Here is a 21,470-nt window from a genome sequence, read left to right as displayed (position 1 = left end):
CAGAATAAAAAAATCTGGCTTGCTCTTTTGCCGTTTGTATTCATCAAGACAGTATTATGTTCATTCACAATGCTGTCCTTTTTGGTTTCGCTTTCAGCTGTATCAGTGCAAGTCTTCCTAAAACAGAGGCAAACTGGAATGATGTAATGAGTGATTTAAAGGCAATTAAAAATCTTATTCAAGTAAGTACTTATGTTTCCACGAACAGCGTGGTATCACTGCTGAGGTGTGTGGCTTTTCCAGTGTTTGGATGTCTGTCTTAATCCAATCGCACTTGAAACAATAACACTTTTGTAGAAGTGTGTGAGCCTTGTAAAGCCTCAAAGGAAATCTTTCACTCACAGTTTTCAGATCCCAATTATCTTTCAGCTCAGTTTATAAGTGGCCCAGCATGAAGAACTTGTCATCACATGCCACAGCTTCACTGCTTGTGCTGCAGAAACCAGATACCTTTTGGTACTTGCAAGGGGAACAGGCTGACCCAGGGAAAGGCTCTCTGATCTGTGGGCTCGAGATCCCCACTCCACCCCAGTCCCCCACTGGCCTGGAAGAACCTGCAGGGGGCAGCGGGCGGAGAATAGGAGCCGCTGGCAACTGTGTTTAAGGAAGGGTCTTCTGCCCCCGTGGATGACATGGCAGTGCCCAGGGGAGTCCCAGGGGCATGAAGTGAGCCAACCCTTCCATGTTAGCACCACAAAAATCCTGCAAACTGAACTGTCCTTGGAAGCCCACATCAGAACCTGAGTGCCACACCTGATCAGGGTGGCTGCGGGCCACAGTAGCAGACTTAGATCCGCCCAGGGTCTCCTAATGCGGTAGCCCAAATACTGGAGTGCAGCTGAAAATCGCTCCTTATAGAGAGAAGCAGGACAATCACAACCGGAATGAGAACAGAAGATTGGCAGACTCTGAAGCTGACGTGGATTTGGTGTTGGAATTATTAGACAAAGATTCTAATGCAGCCATTACAAAAATGCATGAGCAGGGAACTGCAAACATCCTTGAAATGACCGAAGAAATCAGAAAGTCATAGCAGAGTAATACAATATGTAAAAGGGACCAAGTGGAAATTATAGAAAAGGAAAAATACGATAACCGAAATACAGAACCACTGATAAAACTGCATAGAACTACACGCGCACACACACACACACACACACTTTAGTGCACATAAAACTGGTGAGATGGGAACAAGGTGGGTAGATTGGAACAATGTAATTTTCCAGTTGTATTTTGTGCTTGGCAACGCAGGGTTGGGGGGAACCGTAAAGGGACTCTCTGTAATTTCTCTCACAATCGCACGTGAATCTAACATTATCTCAAAGAATGTAATTTTAAAAGCTTAATTTAATATTGTCAGTGGGTTGTTCTCATTATATATAAAATAATGCATAGTGTTTCACATTTGCTAATTTTGTTCTCTTGCAGTCTATACACATTGATGCCACTTTGTATACTGAAAGTGATGCTCATGTGAGTATAGTTTTCCCCCAAATTGCTGTATTTTCCAGTTTTGGAAGTCTAAGAAGTATATTTTTATAAATTGACTGAAATATGTGTAGTTCTAAAATGTAAATTTTAGTGTGTTCTTATAACCTATGATCCATGAATCTTTATACGTAATTGTTGGGATTATGTGATTTGGGGACAAAGAAGTACACAGGTGCTATTTTTATAAAATATATAAAAGCCTTTTCCATCAAGGTCAAGCAAAATATGTTATATATTTCGGGGATGCAATTAGATCCTGATGCACTTAAATGCAAGAATCATGTTAACTGATTCCATTTAAAATTATCCAGAATGTCAGTTGTTTCCAAGGTGGTAGTTTAATACCACCTTTAACCATATTTTCTACAAACTGCTCACCTGCATTTATAGTCTGCACTTGGCGTGAACCTCTACAATTGTCAGAAAAGAGTTCTGGCTGTTCACTCTACCTGTGAGAAAAGAAATATGCACAATCCAGAAAACCTATCAAATTCCAAACTAATCTTGAACTTGTTACATTAATACACTGGCATTGCAGAAGCCACGATTTCTGTCATGTTGCTGGTTCTTTCCCTCTGAACTGGTTACTAAAAATCAAAAAACAAATTCCTGACTTTTTCACCTCTTGCACACAAACTCGATATTATGTGCATTTGGAACAGTGGGTCCTCCCTATTGTCCCTCAATTAGAACATCCCTGAAATAGAAGGACTTTCTAAACATTGGAAGGAAGCTACAGCCAGACACTAGGAAAAACAGATGCTCACCAACCACTCAGATTAGTGCTGTGCACACAGAAATTGCCTCCCTCTTTCGGCTTCCGCGTGCATTTTATTTTTCTTTGCATTTTTTCTAAGTAGAAGGCAGTCAACCACCAACACTCAGCATCTCGAGATAGCTTTTTTTTTTTGCATAGAAGATAACCTTGCAACTCATGGGTTGTAGAAAGAAGCTGAGATTGAAACTGAGATTTATATCCTGACTCAGCCACTTCTTACCTGTATTACCCTGGAATTCACTAAACATTTCTGGACCTGTTTTATTATTTATTTTATGATTTCCTTTTATTTATTATTTCTTTTATTATCAACTTGTGATAGTGTTTGCTTGCCCTTTTGCTCCTGAGTACTGCTGTGGGGGGGGGGGGGAAAGGAGTTAGTCTCCTCTTATCCTTGGGCGATACGATATGTTCCAGGAACCTCAGTGGATTCTTGAGACCATGGAGAGTACTGATGTCTATATATACTACGTGTTTTTCCATGTATACCTAAATACACATGTGAAAGTTATTTGATAAATTAGGCCCAGTAAGAGATTAACGACAAACAAGTAACAACCAAAGAGAACAATTACAACAATGCACTGGTCTCTCATGATGTCTCATTGCTCTGTCCTCACACTTCTCGTGGTGGTGGGACATGTGCCCACATGATCGGATGAAGTGGGTGAAAGGCGCAGCCATTGGAACATAGTGCTAAGCTACTGTTGACCTTCCGGCAATGCATTGGGAGGATCAGAGAGCCATGCCCTATGCACTATTTCTGGAATTTTCCATTTAATATTTTCACACTGTGGTTGACCACAGGTAACTGAAACCAGGGAAAGAGAAACCACAGGTGGAGGAGGGGCCGCTGGGTTGCCAGACACAGGCGCACGAGCGTGTTCCTTCTTTCATCCCCCTGGCAGTGAGCACGCACTCGGTGCCTGCAGGGAGCTGCACTGTGCTAGGTGTGGAGAACACAAATCCAAGCAAGGCATAGGTGGGCAAATGCCCGGATGTTCCTAAAACGTGTCTTCCCTTTCAGCTTAGGCCATTGTTGAGGTTAACCCTTGAGGGAAATGTGTTTTTGTGGTACTCGAGAGGGAAGCTTCTGATTTGGCCAACCAGGTACTACTCTTGCTCTGATGTTTTGTAACAAAGTCCATGGAATCACACCTGCCCCTGAAACTTTGGAACTTGCAGGTGTGACATGGTGGGCAGCGACCGCTGTTTAACGTGTTAACAGTGCAACCTGACTCTAAACCCTGCCCCACTATAGTGTTAGTGTTGTCCGAGTCTTTGGCCAGCGTCGTTACCCCTTTACACAGACATGTGCTGGGTAAGTAAAGGCCGCCCATGATTTCCACGTTTTCCAGTTTTGTGTTTTTTCTTCTCCACGTATCACCATTATTCTTGTTGCTTTGTAGTCAGTTTGTTTTGGTTTCGATTTCAAAGCCAAAAAAAAAAAAAATCAAAACTACTTTCTATGTAAAACTTTTTAAGGGTGTTGTGTTTCTTTAAAAATATTCAGAATGACTTTTAAAAAAAATCAAAATTGCATCTATGTGAAAATGGATACTGGGGAAATAATTCATTTTTTCAAAACGGTTCTTTGTAACTCTATTTTCAGCCCAGTTGCAAAGTCACAGCGATGAAGTGCTTTCTCCTGGAGTTCCGCGTTATCTTTCAGGAGACCAACGATGAGGATATTAGACAAATGATAAATAACCTCATCGTCCTAGCAAACAACAGTTTACCTTCTGATGGGGTGAGTTCTCCAATAGTCACAGAGTCATAGCAGATGCTTTGGGCTGGCCTGGGAGAAGTCATGAGCTGCAAGGCAAGCAGGCCCTCCCAAGGGAAGGGGAGTTTTTTTCCGTGGAACGGCATTCCCAAGAGTCAGCATCACGGTCCTAAACGGCTCACGGACTCATCCATTCACAAACGCACGCCGCCAGGCCGTGTGCTTGGTGCCGCAGTGCCCGTGGTCAGCCGGTCAGGTCACTGACCTCACGAAGTTGATCACCAGGTGCAGTGCATAGACGTTCATCTCATTGCATAATGAAGGGCTTGGCGTGGATAATAGTAGTCCCCATTTATTGAGTGATTAATGCTGTGCCAGACACGTTCTTCGCTCTTCAGGGGCTGAACGGCACGTAATCCGCTGAGTCCTGGCCAGGACTCTGCGAGGTAGTTGCCCCTGACTGTTTGCAAGGCCGAAGGAGCTGAGCGCCGAGAGCTCCAGTTCCCGCAGCCCGGAGGATGGGGAGGCCGCATTCAGGCCGAAACAGTTTCACTTCCGGGTCTGTCTGCTTATCTACTGAAAGGATAAACGCTGCAAAGGGGTAATAATAGAAATATGAAAACTAGAGTGTTAATTATTAACAATTTAGATGATAGCAGGCAACATGAGCAAGATGGGGGTCCGGGAGGGCGAGTCCTGGGAACTCCCACAATAGGCCGGGGTGTGGGAGGGGAATCAGCAAAGGCCCTGAGGCATGACGGGTATGGCTTTCACGGCAAAACACTGGTGGCCAAAGCACAGTGGATGCAAAGAAGGCATAATTATAATTAATTAATATAACAAATAACTCTTAAAGATTTCATTTGCTTATTTTTAGACAGAGGGGAAGGGAGGGAGAAAGAGAAGGAGAGAAACATCAGTGTGTGGTTGCGTCTCCCACGCCCTCTACATGTATGGCAGCCCTGTGCTTTGCCCTCACAGAGACACGTCAGCCAGGGCTAACTTAACCAATACTTTTGGGGCCTTATTGTAGGTCCTCAAGGAAAATGGAAATGAAAAAAAAAGACACAGATGGCTCTCTAGAGGGGGAAGCCTAAATAAACCAATCGATAAGCTAGTGAGTATAAGTTAGCTATTTATTAAATCCAATGGCCCCAAAGAAGGCTGGCAAAAGTGTTGGGATTCTACTTAAGAGAAGGTTCACCCACTAAGCTGACATCTGGTAAAGACGTGAGCGTATGAGCCTTACGTCTGGGAAGCGCGTTCTGGTGGAGGCAACTCCAAGTGCAGGGCCCCTAAGCTAGTGTGGTTGGATACCTGGGATTTTCCCTGAAAATTTCCGGGCTGCTTGAAGTCTCGCTCTAATGTCACCTTCTCAGTGATGTCACACAGCTGCAGTCCCGTGGTCATGGTCCATGTCCGCATGCCCACTATCGGATAAGCTACCTATTTTACATAATGAATATTTTCTGGTTTTCCCTGGTACAAGGTCAGCTTCAAAGGGGACAGTTTTTAAAATTTTCTTTTCAGTGCTGTGTCCCGACTCCCAGAACAATGCCTGGCCTGTACTAGGTAGTTGACATATTTATGAAATGAATATATTCATGTTTAAAATACTCTCATGATCTGTTATCTCTGTCTTACTAATAATTCATAATGGTATCAACGGTCAACTATTTTATGCAATGCTCACAGTCACCTTCAGCATCATGACACAGTGTGTGGTACATGTAGGGGAAAGAGCGGCCAGGACTGCGCAGTCAGAAGGCCGGGATGTGGGGAATTCCATTGATCATGTCAACTGTGACAGGCCTTTTCACATCTCTGCTTTCCTGTCTGACATGGTTACTTTCAGGATCAAAGAAGGCAGCGCTGTATGGAATGTGACCAGTGCCTGGCATAGCATCTGTGCTTGATAAATATTGCTGGACCTGAATTTCAAATGCTTAATGGATATGAAATCTATTTTTGATTTTTCCTGGTATAGCTTTTCCTGATTCAGATGATCCCTAGAAAGTGTATTTATGACTGCTACATTTGGAATATTCTAGTTATCCACGAAACTGTGTTGGGATTACAGCCCTTTGTGTTCTTCACCTAAGTAGTTCGATTCAACCAGTAAGGATTGTGTGAATACTGTGTGCAAAGCCCTATGCCTAATGCTAGGGAAGCAAAAATACATGGCCTTGCTCTCCCGGAAGAATTTAGAAAATAGTGGTATAGAAACCACAAAATTCCGTAACATCAGTGTAATGTGTGCTGTGAGGGCGAATCTAACGCGGGGATCATGCGAATGTAGCAATGGCACATTTAGCCTGATCACAGGAGCGCATGGGTTCAGGCCAGATCCTCGGGGAGACAGCTTCTGAGTCATCGCGGGTGTGAGTCATAATAGCTGAAACGGGAAGTGTTGAACGGACTGAGAGAAACGTGAAGGCAGGGAGGCATCTAGGAAGAGGCACACGGCCTGTGCATGGGGATGACGGCAGGAGCTCAGGTTCTCAGGGCATCATGTTTGTGGCAGTGAGGAAAGTGCAGCACATAGGTGAGGGACCGCTCCAGGGGGGAGCGGTCTTTCCAGGGGGGCCCGTGCGCCGTGCTGGAGGCGTGCACTTCATTCTAGGGTGGATGACCAGAAACCTTGGGCTCTAAGCAGAAAGTCCATAGTCTAATAGACGCGGCCTGTTTTCCAGTGTCCTGAATCCATTATAAGAATAATAAGCCCACGTCAAATCTCCTGGTTCTCCCTACTAGGATATTAACTAAACCAAGTTTTCATGTCTCAAGACCTCACTCACCATAAGGTTCCATAGGTGTAATATTCCCAGGAGAGAAATATGTCAGACTCCCCACTCTAACCTTTTCTTGTCATTTGGCAGAATGTAACTGAATCCGGATGCAAAGAATGTGAGGAGCTGGAGGAAAAAAACGTTAAAGAATTTTTGGGGAGTTTTACACACATGGTGCAACTGTTCATCAACACCCCATCGCAATGACCCTCTGCAATGCTTCTGGCGCTCACAAACAGCTTGCCTTGCTTAGAGGCCGCGAAGCACTTTGCATTTCCGATGTGCCGCCAAAACAAATTTTTCCAGCAAGAAGATCATTGGGACCTTGGGTCCGACGAACTCTTAGAAATGAAGGCAAAAAAATGGCATTGAGGAACATGGTGTCTATGAACTGCCTGAAGGCTTATTTTGTTCATTTATGTTTAACTTATTATTGAAATTGTACATATTTGTAGCATAATATTAAGTGTTGAATAAAATTGTGTACATATTTTATCCTTTGAAATCGCGCTGGCGTTTTGCTTCTTGTAAGAAAATGGGGGACATTTGTTCGAGGATGACAGTCAAAGTATTTAACAATGACTGGGGCTGGGACCCCGGCTTCAGGTAGATGGTAGGTTCCCACCGGTGTGCGGCCACTGCCTGCCGGCCTTTGTTTACCTCCCCACTGGGTGTGGCGCTCAGAGGAAGAACTGGCTGACTCCCAATGAGCGAGGAGGAGTGAGGTGTGAAGCCAGGACTTCCCTCCGTACTTCAGTGACTGACGTAAAAAGAACTATCATGAAAGAAAGAAACGGCAACATCCTGGCATGTAATGTGCATCAATAAATCTTAGGTGGGGGTGGCAATCAAACCTTCACTGAGAAGTGGACTTACATATGGAATACTAAAGTACAGTGATGTCTATGTTTCATGTTTTCCCAAGTACAGGTACTTGATTTTCATTTTTTGGGCCATATTTGTATAATTAACTACTGATTTGTTAGCACCAACACTTTCTGACATAAAATAATTGCTTATATATTTTTGCAAGACACTGCCTAAAATTTGCAAGCTCACTTTTAGTGAACTGTGAGTCAAGTGAAATATTCTTGTTTCATCACAAATTTCTTTCAGCCAACGCCCTTCTGGGCAGTCTGCCCTGAGAGCCTGACCGTAGGGTGCGGGCGGTCTGTGGGTTTGTTCTCTGTCCACGTCACAGGACAAACTGGTTCTTTGTTGGAACACTCCCTTGCCACCCAGCGCCTCTTCGATGCTCACACATTTTATTGTTCTAATCCATGTATGGCTCAAAATTTCTTTGAAGATAATTTTGAAGAAATCTGAACCCTGTTTGACTTTCAAAGAGTCATGTGCTTGGCTATCCGTTTGCTTTCTGATCTCCATCCAGACAAATGGTATTTGGCAGCCGCACTTCCAAGTTTAGGGATTAGGATAGTGGCAATTGTTTGTTTGCTGCTTTTTGTGTGTGTTTTAAAATTTTATCTGAGACGGAATTTTTAAAATGTATATAATATATCCCCCCCCCCTTAGTTTTCTATTGCTGAAAAGTAGGGAAAAGTTACCATTTTAAACTGTAATTTTTCAATCCAACCCTTAGACAAAAGTTAGCCTCCCTCCAGGGTGTGTGGGGATGGGGAGGAAAAATGATGGTGGCAGTCACGTCAGCAATAATGTTTTATGGCGACCCATGATCCTTTCTGGTCATAGAACCACACCAGCAGCTTTAAAACTTGGCAGTTTCAGTTCTCAAAATTAGAATCCCTCCCTCATTAGTTATTTCACGTGAATCAGTTCAGTCAGGCTTATGAACACTCTTAGCTAATTTTAGAATCAAGTGATGATGTAAAACACTACATTTCACTTTTCATTCCTGTATTTTTAGCGAAATTAGTCTTTCATTTTTGTTTCAAAGTTTTCCCTTCTGGAGCTACCCTCAATAATTAAGCAGCCCAATGTCATTTGTCTGGACCAGCGATTTTTCAACTGGTGCACCGCAAGAGTTTTTAAAACATGCAAAATGTGGTCATTCGGTCAGAGGCACTGACCTCTTTTCCCTTAGATTGTCAGATTTAAAAAAAATGACAACAGCCAACACAACACTAGCCATGAATTGAATGAATTGAAATAAAATTGAATTGAAATGAATGAATGAATTGAAATAAAACCTACTTTTTGTCAGCTTGGCAAAAAAATATATAATTTTTGCTGGGCTGCACAATTTGAGTCATTAGTTTATGTGTGTCATGAGGTTAAAAAGGTTGAAAAGTCCTGGCCTAGACAAAGATTCTGTGTTTATGTCTCACCTTAAATGCTGCCTTAAATGCTAAACGTGTTCGCCATATATCATACAATAAAACACAAATCCGTAGGCTTAGAACCTCAAATAATACAGGTAAAGCTAATAAAAATCAGGTTTACAGTCCAAAGTTCTACTCTTATCATCATTTCAGATACAGAAAAAGGCGTACAGGAAAGTATTATTTCTCACCTCTCCCACAATAAACAAAAAGGACTGGAAGGTACCCGGACACGCAGACAGGTGCAAGGCAGGCTGGGGAGCCCAGAGGTTTTTAAAGCCCAGGTCTGGTTTTACACACCCTCATTCTTTATGTTAGAACAGAGGATCAACATGGAATGGTTTGGTTTTGCTGCCATTGTGAGAGAAGCCTTTGTGTTGCTGTGTTATTTAGTACGGCCATCAAACTCCATGGCTCACAAGGAGAAAGTGACATATACAATATGAAAATCAAGCAATATTTTAAAAATCAAGTAATATTCTCTCCCTCCAGACAGAAGCACTAGGGAATGCATTTTTGTTCCTCCATCTGTGTTCTCTCAGGGTTACTGTAAGCTTTCTGCACTCACATGTGAGTCATGGTAGGCACACATATGTCCTGTGTAAGTAAATACTTTGCCCAGAGGGAAATCCCATTTCCACAGATACTTGGTTCAATGCTTCTGAGTGTGTCTGATGACTGAATTTTTTTTCAAAAAGAATAATTATGCAAGGTAAACTTTAGCTTCAGTGCAAAGTCCGTGTAATCTATCTGATGGAACACAGGAGAAAAATTAATGAATCATTAATGGAGAGCTGTGATGTTTTATTTCTTCAATGCTGGATTTCAAAATAAGTTAACTCTGAGAAGAATTGAAGAGGAACTTTTTTACACAGTTGCAGAATCAAAAAATTATACATTCAGTTTTTACAAATTTGGCAACATTTTCAGAATTTATCTTCATTGTCATGCTCCAGGTGGTTCACCTCCATCATCATCACTGTCTTATGTCAGGTGAGAATCACCTGGTCTGATGGGCTCTGGTAAGGATTTTGCTTTATACTCCAAAAGAAAGAGAGTCTTATTCTCATACGTATAAAAAATACAGGAGGCATTGTTGGTAGTGTCCAGAGAAGAGTTGAAGTAAAAAATCTCCTTCCCACTAAATTCCAGGATAATAAAATTATTTCTGACAACGTTGTCTTGCATGGGCCTCATTATTGCAGTCATTGAATGAATTCCGTGCAGCACTTAATGGATCAAGTTCATCAAGAGATCAAGTTCATCAAGTATTTAATTATTTGCTCACTGTCAACAACAAACCTGCTTACTGTACATGTGACATGAGAGACAGAGGTCATGGAGATGAACATGTTAGCCCAGTGCTGGGTTCTGAGTTCTATTGGTGGTTCTTGTGGTATCACAAGGAAAATAATTTCCTGAGACTCACATGGGAGAATGGGGCTCCGTGGTAAACTTTATTGATGACGTAAAATGAAGGAGGTTTCCCTCCTTACTTCCCAATGATCCGTCTTCATCCATCTTGCCATGGAAAAGGTCCAGTCTTGTCTTCAGAAGGGCCAGAATAAAGGCCACTGCCCAGAGTTTCTGTTCCATGTTAAAGTTCAGTGCAGGCCAGCAACCGGCCAGCGTGGCAGGTGTTTCCAGCTGTGATCCGTTGCCATGCCGTGGTGTTTGGGCTCCCTCCTGGAGCCTGCATGTGGAGATCACATGGCTGTGGGTCATCCAGCTGCTAAGAGCTCATGGCTATGGAGAGAGGGGATGCATGAGTGAGAGTGCAGGTTTCAGGGTGCGAGGGGGGAGAAAGAGAGAGAGCGTGCGCTTCTTTGTTCCCCGGGGATTATATTCGCTTGGGCTTGTAATGAACCAGGTGCTTTTTCAAAATGACCAATTTCCCAATCTTTTGTAACCTTTAGATGGGTCCACTCCCTCTGGTCAGACCGACAGGCCTCTTTGGTCAAGTACCACCCCCCGTGCCCCCCAATAATCCAACACTAGAAGAGGGAAGGGAGGAGTGTTCATCCCCTTGGTGGAGTGATGCTGTGGTCCCTTGGATCATGGACCTGCAGTTTTCTGATGGAGCAAACAAGCTCATGCTCCCCAGTTTACTAAACTCAACATCTTAGTCCCTTTGCTCCCCCTTTTCATCAGTAATTAGCCAAATGCCAACAGTAATGCGAGGACAATCAGAATGGAGCTGTGGTCAACATCTTAACACAGGGAAGCCTTCTTGAAAGAGACTTTTAAAATCCCATTTTAATGAGCACTATTTGATATGATGGAGGCAAATCCTTCTCATCCAGAAAAAGAGGGCAGAGAAAGGCACCAGCTGACTATGCACAGGGTAGAGTTAAAACAGGAAGTGGATAGGGGAAGGCGGGCATGATGGGGTGCAGAGTGAGAAAGCACAGCGACACAGATTCAGGGATGTGGGGGTTACGCTGTCTAGTCTAGGCTTAGAGGAGACAAAGGCTGATGTGTCTAAGGACAGGGCAACGAAGGGGCACTATTTCTGAGTACGTGACAGCTAAGAGCCGAAAGGTGAGACTAGAATGTCAGCACAGTGATGGCTCCACATGACAAGTACTATCTTTTCAACAGTTTTAAAGATCAGGATCATCAGCCAAGTTCAGTTTCCTGAGTTGATTTAATAACGTCAAAGCTCCCAGTGTGGCTCTCTGAGGACACACCAGGCTGATGGAAATAATAATCCTCTTACACTTTTATGGTTCTTTAAAGTTCACAAAGTACCTTTATCTGTATTATTTTATTTTATAACAGTTTCTGTCCCCTGTGGGTATAGATGAGAAGAGAGGCAGAGCCTATAAGACATTTTGCTTATGTTACTGATGTGTAAAACACAAAAAAGGAAGAAATCACCTGAAATTTTGTTCACATTCAGCTGTGTATTTATTCTATGCCCTATTGCCTTTTATATTTTCTTTCAAATAAGCATGGGCATAATACTTGGGGAGGAAAATTATTTGTAGTTAAAGAAATAAAAACAGAGTTAAGCACATATTTTTATTCCATATTTTGATTATTTTTTCTTCACACAGTTCTATTCTGGTGTTCTGTTTGCTTTTGTCCAGATGGCAAATGCACCATTAAGTTTATCCAGCCTGAATTAATTATCTTTTTATAATAAAAGAAAACACTTTTCTTTTGACAACGAAGATGTTTGTGCTGTATTTATGAATAAATAAAAGCAGTTGTTATACACAGCATTATTAATAACATTGCTTTAAACATCCCAACTAAAAAGAAATCCACTCTATTCAATATAGGGTAGGCTCTTAGTGTCCAAGAGTTTATTAAAGAGTGAGAAGCACAGGCCTATTATCCATACTACAGTGTAATAAGAAAAATACTACACTTCCTACAGGAGAGGCATTCAATTCACAATCGCAGACGCAGGCAGTGTTCTTGTAAGTACTTGTCTTTGCTAGACATTTGAGTGATTTTTCAGAGCTTCGCAGGTGACGAGTGTGGAGGTCGGCAAAGTGACTTTCTCTGGACACAAAGCGAACAGGCAGCTACAGACAGACATCACTGAAACGGCCACAGTGATGCTATTACCTGCGTTTCAGTTGAATGGCTTGTTGATGGGGGACCTGGTCGTTGGAGAAGGGATTTTGCCTTTGGTAAGAGAGAGTAGGTTTGTAAGCAGAGGAAGTCTTTATGCTCAGAAAGAAGCCTTTTGAACTCTGAACCAGAAAAGGGAAGATAAAGGATAACCCTGAGATTATTTTTCTTGGGGACATCTGTTTGGCTTTCAGACTTTCCCTGTTTGAAGGAACTTGATTTCCTGTGAAGTCACACTCTTTCTCAGCAGAGCTGACTTGTCCCTAAGGATTTATTTCACTCCTTAACTAAAGAATGAAATAAATTGTGCCCAAAGGGAAGAGTAGTTGCCAACAGTGCTGGCTGAGGGCTGGCCGTGGGAGCTGTAGGCTTCGAGGGCGTGCACTGCCTGCAGAGAACTGGAGAACAACCATGGGATGCTACACTCGAAACCCATCTGATCTCGCTAATCGATGTCACTCCAATAAATATTCGAAATGTGAAAAAACAGACTGGACGTCTATCTGCCTTGACGATCACCCTGTGCCAGTGATTCTGAACGATGCCAGTGTTAAAATACAGATGGTCCCGACTAAAATGGTTCAACTTAATGATGTTTTGTCCTTACACTACGCATCCAAGTAGAAATCATGCTTCAAAGTTTGAATTCTGATCCTTCCCCAGGCCACCAATATGCACTACAGTACTATCTTATGATGCCGGACAGTGGCAAATTTTGTGCTTTTCAAACTCTATACTGCTTTGATTTCTCTGTCACTTTAACCACCTTTCAAAGGCATGTTTAACCTGGGGTCTACAGTAATGAGGCTGTCCGTGCATAGTTTCAGGAGGTCTCCAACCCTCAGGAAGGAAACACAAGCGTGTGTGACAGCGTGCGTGTGCTGTTTCTCCAGAGAGGGTCCACAGTTTTCATCAGAGTCTCAGTGTGTCCCATGAATTGAAAAGATTAAAGAATACCCCTCAGGAAATACCCTTTCTTCTCCATTAAGTTGAAGGGTCGGTCAGTATTGTGCCATGTGACACTGGTGTTGTACTTTAATGCACATCTCAGGGTCAGAGGATGTGTTGCTGTTAGTCTGCGGGTCACATGTTAAGCCACAAGACTATGGGGCTCACAGTTTGACACCAGGCAGCTTTGGCCTTGGAGCTATTCCAGGAGGCCCCAGCCATTCCTGAATAGGCTCCCCAGAAACAGGAAGCCAGATGTGGTCTCCGCCAGCTGACTGTGGGCAAGGCGCCTAACCACTCAGAGCCTGTTCTCTTATCTCTAAACAGGCACTTACGACACCACCTGCCCATCAGGATCATTGTGAGTTAAATCAGATGCTGACTGTGGTTCTTCATACAGAGTAAGTACTACATATCTTTCTCCCTTCCCCTGAGCACTTTTTCGCTTCCTTTTACTCTACTGCGGTGACTACTTAAGTGTTATACTCAGCAACACTGAGGATAGCCCCAGGTTGAAACAAGTACTGTACTTCACACGCTCAGAATTTTCTTGAGAAAGTTCTATTTTAATACCTTCTGGTCTTAAGAGAAATAGCATGCTAGCCCTTTGTACCCATCAAATTTCACCAGTCAGCTGCCAAAACAAATGATCTATTTGCTGTGCTTTTCAGCTTAGCAGCAGGTTGCCTTGGAAAATGCTGTCTTAAAGCCAACCACCTCTCTCACCCTTATTCCAACATCAACACTCAGTTGCACCGGTTATATTGGTTAACTCTCACCTACTACAGTGGACAGTACAATGTCCCAAATCCTTAGCCTCCCTCCCAACTCACTTGCAAGCCATTCCATCTGCTAGATTTCAACTGTCTCACTAAACCAAAAACCTGCAATGTCACCTTATTACTGCTGCTGACTGTAATAACTTAATATATTAGTGATATTAATTGATTTGATATGTGATCTTGTTTACTCATCTTCTTAACTTTTGTCCTTCTCAGACCGTCTAAGTTGTATTGCATCCCGACTCCCATGTCAGGTGAAGTGGGGGGCTTGCATGTCTTGGAATAGGTCATGGTTATTTCTTCTTATAGTTCAGATCATCGCCCTTGCTAATGAAGGATTTCATGCTCTCGCCAGAATGATTTGGTCACTACTTTCTTTATTGGCAAAGTGTCAAGGTTGCAATTAACATGGAACTTACATTAACTTGACCTACTATCAAATTCTCATCATTGGAAAATTCTCGGAGCAGATAGTATTGAAAAAAGGTAGAACGCAGAGGTCCAAATCTATAATTTTTCAGGGTTTGAAGTTGCCACTTGTAAAAAGTGATTACAGTGTCAAACCAATGGAGCACAAGGAAGACTTGTGTTGTTCTTGAAGACTATTAGGCTCAAGGTTACCAGCCAAGCATAATTCTAATTTAATTGCCCCATTACCACCTAATCCTGTTTGTGTTGGGAACACCTTTAATAGAATGTCACCCCGAATCACTGCAATACAAAGACAGGTACTTTAATTTACATTAGCTCCTAAATGAATACCCTTTCCACAGGGACCCCCGAACCGTCAAGTGCATCAGAGATGGTACATGCTGCCTCTGTGATCTCTCTGGAAGCCACAGCCATTAACATGATGAATACCATCCTCTTGGGATATGGATCAGAGTGCTCTCCTCCTTTTTCTTTTTTTTAAAGATTTTATTTGTTTATATTTAGACAGAGGGAAGAGAGGAAGAGAAACATCAGTGTGTGGTTGCCTCTCGTGTGCACCCTACTGGGGACCTGGCCCACAATGTTCTGCAACCAGGCACGTGCCCGGACTGGGAATCAAACCAGCAACCCTTTGGTTCGCAGGCTGAGCTCAATCCACTGAGCTACACCAGCCAGGGCTTTCCTCCTCTTTCTGAAGGGAGTCCGGGGTGCTGATCTAGGAAAAACAAAGATTTGTGGTTTCTAACACTATTGCTTAATTTTAGAGTCTCTGTCTCAAAAGGGAGAATTTACTCAGCCACCCTGAATGTGTGTTAGTTCTTTAGTCCTGGGTGTTTTGATGTCACCAAGGGCCTCTGACTGTCTTTGGGGAGTAGTGTGACCTCATGGGAACTCCCTGATGCTTGACTGTCCAGATATAGTTGAAGAACTCTGTGCTAGTATTGTTAACATTGCACTTGTTCACATACATACATAAGGTGATGTATATACACATGTATATGTAACTGGGGAGGGACAGAGAGGGAGCAAGAAGCCATGTATGGCCATTGACAGTTAGAGACAAGAAATGCAACAATAAAATTCATCCAGAGAATATCAAAGAGACAATTTGAAGACCAAATCTCTAGGAATAAAATTCCTTGTAGAAGTATCATATGATTTTTCAGAAACTCAGTTATTTCATCAATAAAACTAGGATACAAATGGATGACTCTGCCATGTGAGGCTAAGAACAGACCTGATGTTTGTTCTCAGGCCAAAATTGGGCAATAGAATATTCTTTGATTCTGGAAGTAATTGAAATTTATGGAAATCATTGTTAGGAAGGCTAATAGAATTTGTTGCATGGTAACTTGCCATTGGACAGACTTTGCAAATTCAAAGCCTCAGCATTTCCCCTTTGTCTCTGTAATGTGCATGGCAGAAGTTCAGGAGTTGTCACTCACAATTTTCCACCTTTCTGAGCCAAATTACCCAGACCTCAAGGAGGACGGGGTTGGGGGAAAGGAGGCAGAGTTACACTTCTGTCTTCTCTAACTCAGCGTACTTTATGGAAGCCTACTACTAGTGGATTCATTCCTAGAAGCCTTACAGGAACTCAGGAGTCTCGAAAGGAGCCTGTTGGAGGTTAAGGCATGTCTCCTGGGAGAGCTAACACCAAACACGTCACGGATGAGTAGAAGTTCTCCAAAGAGGGAGTTCCCAGCAGCCCTTCCAGTACCTTTGCCCCAATCTCAGGGTTTTCGCTGAGGCCGCCTTGCCCTCCTCACTTTCACCTGTTCTGCGCTCTCTCCTGCCCGGGGACTGTCTCCGTCTTCCTCACTCATATGGAAATGCATACACCTCTCATTCCTGGCTCACTTTTAAGTAAAGTTTTTACCACGTTTTGACCTTCAGTGTTTCATAGGTTGTTCTCTGTTAGAACAAGGGTAATATTATGTCTTATTTTCTACCCACCATCCCTTTCCCTCGGGACTAAGAATTTGATCTTTTCTGTATACATTTCCCCAAATAACTTCAGAAAAAACTGTTACTCTGGAGCAGCAGTTTTCAGACTTTTTCATCACTAATTACCAAAATTAGTTTATGCATGAACTAATGACCAAAATTTTGTAGTACACCAAAAATGTGTGTTTTTGCCAATCTAACAAAAATGAGTATAATTTTGATTCATTCACACAGGGTGGCTATTGCTGTGTTGGCTGTTGTCAATTTTTTTTATCTGACAATCTAAGGGAAAAGAGGTCAGTGCCTCTGATGAAACAGTCAGGTATGCTGTGTTTTAGAAATTCTTGCAGTGTACTGGTTGAAAATCACTGCTCTGGAGGATCTTGCTTGAATTTCCTAGCCATCACTCACAGAAAAATTAATCAATTCAAAAGGCTGCTTGGTGTTTGAAAAAGGAGGTGGTTTCCACAGAGGGTCAGAGCTGGAAAAATCGCCAGGGAGTTCTGAGGGCTCATGCTACGTGGAGGCTGCTATATTCCGGGGCCAGTTATTGAGTGCATGAACCCTGGCTTTTCTAATGATTGTTGAGACTGGCTTAGATCTTCTCCTGTGTCACTGACATTTCAGACATTCTGGTGACTTTTTGAGGTCACTTTGTGGTTTTATGTAATTCTCAGCTTAGTCCCATGTCTTTTAATTGACAGCATAGGCCCTCTGCAGTCCCTGTACAACTCTGGGTTCTCTGCAGCCATCTTGCTGGACAACCAAGAAAAGACCACGACACTTTGGCATTAAGGTGTCATCTCAGAAACCCTGGACAGGGAGTACAAATTTGGGCTGCCAGCCACCTTCTCCAGAGAGGTTTCTGAGGAAGATGTACGTACATAAAAAGAAGGCAGTCAGCAACTTGTATTAGCAGCTATCACTACTTTAAGTTTTGGTACCTCCAAGTCCCAGTATGGGACCTTTGTCACCTGTGCTGGATGATAGTACTACGGTCCCTCTGAACTTGGACATTATAAGCCTGTCTCCTGAATCTCAATGCTCAGCACTAAGGTCAAGAGAGTTTAAAAAATATCAGTAAGGAAAAATAAAGAATAGAATGTTTTCTTCATTCTCAGATAGAGGAAGTTTAGCCTGAGTAACTACACAGCCCGTGAGAGGAGGAAGGTCCCTAGAGAGGAGCGTCAAAAAACATCCTTCTCCATGCACACACTCCCACACACATGGACTCAGATCTTTAATTCCTTCCCCATCACATAAACTCTGCAGTGCCATGTAGCACAATGGTCCAACAGAACATCTTGGAGCCTGGCCATACTGTGTCATCGAGCTTACAGGATGTTTCTGGGTGGCTGGTGTGTGATGTTTCTGGCTGAAGAAGGGTGTTGAGAGCTCACCTGGCACAGTGGTCTTGGAGAGGATCTTGTTGGTTGGGGCTGATATTGCCTGGAAATGGTAAAGTAGACATGGAGCATCCTTGAGCCCCCTTAAAACACCCAACAGTGGGTGCCACAGGAAAGTTGTGGAAGATTAACTGAATTATTGAGACGGGTTCAAAAATTTCTCCTAATTTTTGAAGCTCTATACAAATATCTCTATCTGGATTCTGAAATTTTCCATTAAATGGGCCCACTTAAATTTTCCAGTCTCATCTCTCTATTTCCCTGAAGTTTCCCTTTCCCTTAACCTTACTGGTTGTGCCATCCTGGAATAACTAAGACCTTCCTTCCTGTGAGTCTCCATCCTGTACACTCTAAGGCTCAGGGTAGGCAGCACTTTCTCCAAAACTCTTTTCCCAAGACAGCCTAAGACGTTTCAGTCCACCACCTTTTCATAATCCACAGCAAAAAAACAATGTATCATGCCACAGCATCATATTATCTTGTGAGTGTAATCAACTTATTTTCAAGCAGGTATGATTTGTTTCTCAAAACAAGCATCAAGTTGGCAGCAAGTTTCTCTTGGGAGAAATTTCTTTCCTTTTTGCATTCCCAGGATACTAGGAAATCATGCGTTTGTTCTGCTTGCCAATGTGTGCAACCAGATGGGTATGAACAAGCCTGTCTACCTCCAAAATCGGCTCACCTGCCAGTGACTGTGAATGATGTAGGGTCAAAAAGGAAAAGAGAAAGCTGATGATACTCAGTACTTCAGAAGAAATCCAGTGGAAAGAGACTGATAACGATTCCTAATCGAAGGCCCACGCACAGCTTTTTGAATCGGTTATTGAGTAGTTGGGAAGCGGCTCCTGCGTAAACCGGATACTGATACCGTTTTTCGATTCCTGACACAACCACACCTTCCATCGTGGCTGATGCAATCAGCTGCTGTTCTTTCACTGATTTTTTAGAGTTATGTGAGCCTTGTGTGTTTGTTACAGGAAGATTTAATAATTCAAGTTTTAACAGAGAAAAAAATTAAACCTCAAGTCCTGTATAGTATTGTTACTTAGAAATAATCACTATGAACAATCATTTTTTAAATAATTCGATCCTCTACTTGTAGTTAATTATTTCCCCCAAAGTTAATCAATTGCATTTTGTTAAATGATTACTCTTCCCCATGTACATACTTAAATACTTGCCTAGACACTCTTTAATGTTTTTTCTTTATCTTCCTGTTAATCTTATTATTTAAGCAGACCAAAACATTCTGCAGGTACTGGCAACATTAACAACTAAAAATGTGGGAAAATAAAATGAAAGGTAAGATTTGGAAGAAAATGTAAAGGAAAAGTTTTACCTTGCACAGAGTGACGAATTTAAAGTTTGGCAAAGTCTTTTAAAAGAGGCACAGCGTGGAGTGCAATGGTATGGATGAGTTAATATAATTATTGAATAAAAGAAGTGTGTCTGTGATAAGAAGCTTTGACCATAAATGGAACAAAGATGAAAGAGTGTCCCAGAGGCAAACGATGGTAGGGGAAGCCCTGTGTCTGCTCCCTGGAAATGGGCTCTTTGGCTCGCGAGTGGAATTCCTCATCACCAGAGAGAACTGCTCTCCTCTCACAGGGTCGTGTGTCCCAGCCTCTCGGAGCCTGACCTTCCCTAAAGGTCTGATTTTACTCGTTCCCTTCACTCTGACTTGCTGCTCAGTGAGTAATTGCTGAATAAAAGATGCCTTCCTATTGGCTTTCTAACAGGGAGAGAAGGTTCTGGTCTGACCCCTTGGCAGTTATCCGTCTCATTATAAATGTTTACATTTCCATCTTCTTCTTCATTGGCTTGTGTTGGTATCACTGAGATCTGGGTCTCGTATACAGACGCCGCATAATGACTACACGGTAGTTCTCCTCTGAGCGGATCTAACGAGACAGGTAATAACTACATATTCGACTCTAGTTTCAACTGAACCGAACAATTAAGATATCTAAAAGTATAATTTCTGTACAAGGGGAGACCCCCCCAAACCCGGAATTTATTTATAAAAATGGTGTATTTATTCTTACACATTTAAACTTCAGTCACCTTCGAAGGACCAGTTCTCTCTATCTGCTGCAATGCACCTATTGGGATAGTTTTTCTGTTGCTCAAAACAGTTTTTGGACTTGCCAATTTTGGTGCCTTTTAGTGCTTCCACTGTTTTGTGTTTCACCACTTCTACATCAGTAAAACATTTCCCTTTGTGGACTTCTTTCATCCAGGGACAGAAAACAAAACAAAACAAAAAAAGTCACTCAGGATGAGATGGTGTGAATAGGAAGGGTGGGGGATGGGGGCCTGGTTGCTTTTGGTCAGAAACTACTGGACACTCAGCGTGGTGTGAGCAGGTGTGCTCATGAATCACTCATCATGAAATGGGAAAGTGCATTGAAAAAGTCTTTTAAAAAATTCACTGAAGCCGACTGCAGCCTCTCACAACGATGCCAGCTGGTACACTGGTACAGATGGGTTCCCAGAACACTCACCTAGCAGGGGAAGCCTGGACCACCAGTGGCCTGCCCTCCAGAAGGCAATTCTGAGTTTTCCTGGGTCCCCCCACATTTCCATAAATTAACGTTCACTCCCATGTTTTCTATTTTCAATAGGAAGGAAAGAGGGTCTCTGAGCCCCTCCGTTTAATGCCAAGTGACTTTAAGAGAGATTTAAGAGCTTACACATATTATCGGCCCCAAGAAAGCACACTCATGTTAAAAATATATTAACTCCTCTTAGAAAGAGTACAGGCTGGTATAAGAGTTCAGAAACCGTGAACATCCCATATGCAGCACAACCTACACTGCCTGCCAGCCTCCCAGCGCAGGACCTCACGGGGTGCTCCCCAGAGGTACCAGTGGCGAGGCAGAACGGGAGGCCCTGCTAGATATAAGTGTCCCAGCCTGCTGCAGCCTGAGGGCAGAGCAAAGGGACTGCTGAGGGAAACCCTCCCACACTCCAGGCTTCGTGCTGAATAGGTGATGGCAGCAGCCTTCGACTGCAGTTGGGCAGGATGGCTGAGAGAGACCCTTCAGAGGTACCCACGGAAGGAGTGTTGTCTAATTTTGATGGCAGGAATGGGATCTGAGAGCAACTTCACAGGAACTGCCAGCCTCCCACCACCCAGTGCTGTGCAACGGTGGTCAATCATTGGAGGAAGGCTAAGAGCTGAGAGAAACCCCCCATGCAGGTGCAAAGGCACTGTGGTTGAGAAGGAAAACTGATGTGAACCCCTAGCACCCCAGGTCTTGTACTAGAGACCAGGCAGTCTCTC

General features: G+C 43.0%; 1 protein-coding gene across 2 annotated transcripts in view; it reads left to right on the top strand.

Moving 5' to 3' along the window:
- IL15 (interleukin 15) overlaps window positions 1–7,289 on the top strand; it is a 47,730-nt gene extending 40,441 nt beyond the window's left edge. For both annotated transcript variants that reach the window (XM_037058475.1, XM_037058474.1), the window contains exons 4-7: window positions 98–182; window positions 1,429–1,473; window positions 3,882–4,019; window positions 6,875–7,289. In XM_037058475.1, coding sequence (XP_036914370.1) covers window positions 98–182; window positions 1,429–1,473; window positions 3,882–4,019; window positions 6,875–6,991 — 385 coding nt within the window. In that variant the 3' untranslated portion in view covers window positions 6,992–7,289. The remainder of the gene's footprint in view (window positions 1–97; window positions 183–1,428; window positions 1,474–3,881; window positions 4,020–6,874) is intronic.
- Window positions 7,290–21,470: the final 14,181 nt, after the last annotated feature.

This window comes from Sturnira hondurensis, unplaced genomic scaffold (assembly GCF_014824575.4).
Source record: "Sturnira hondurensis isolate 20B ecotype Veracruz unplaced genomic scaffold, ASM1482457v3 Scaffold0010128, whole genome shotgun sequence".
NCBI lineage: Eukaryota > Metazoa > Chordata > Mammalia > Chiroptera > Phyllostomidae > Sturnira > Sturnira hondurensis.
This window is presented reverse-complemented; position numbering and strand designations above follow the sequence as displayed.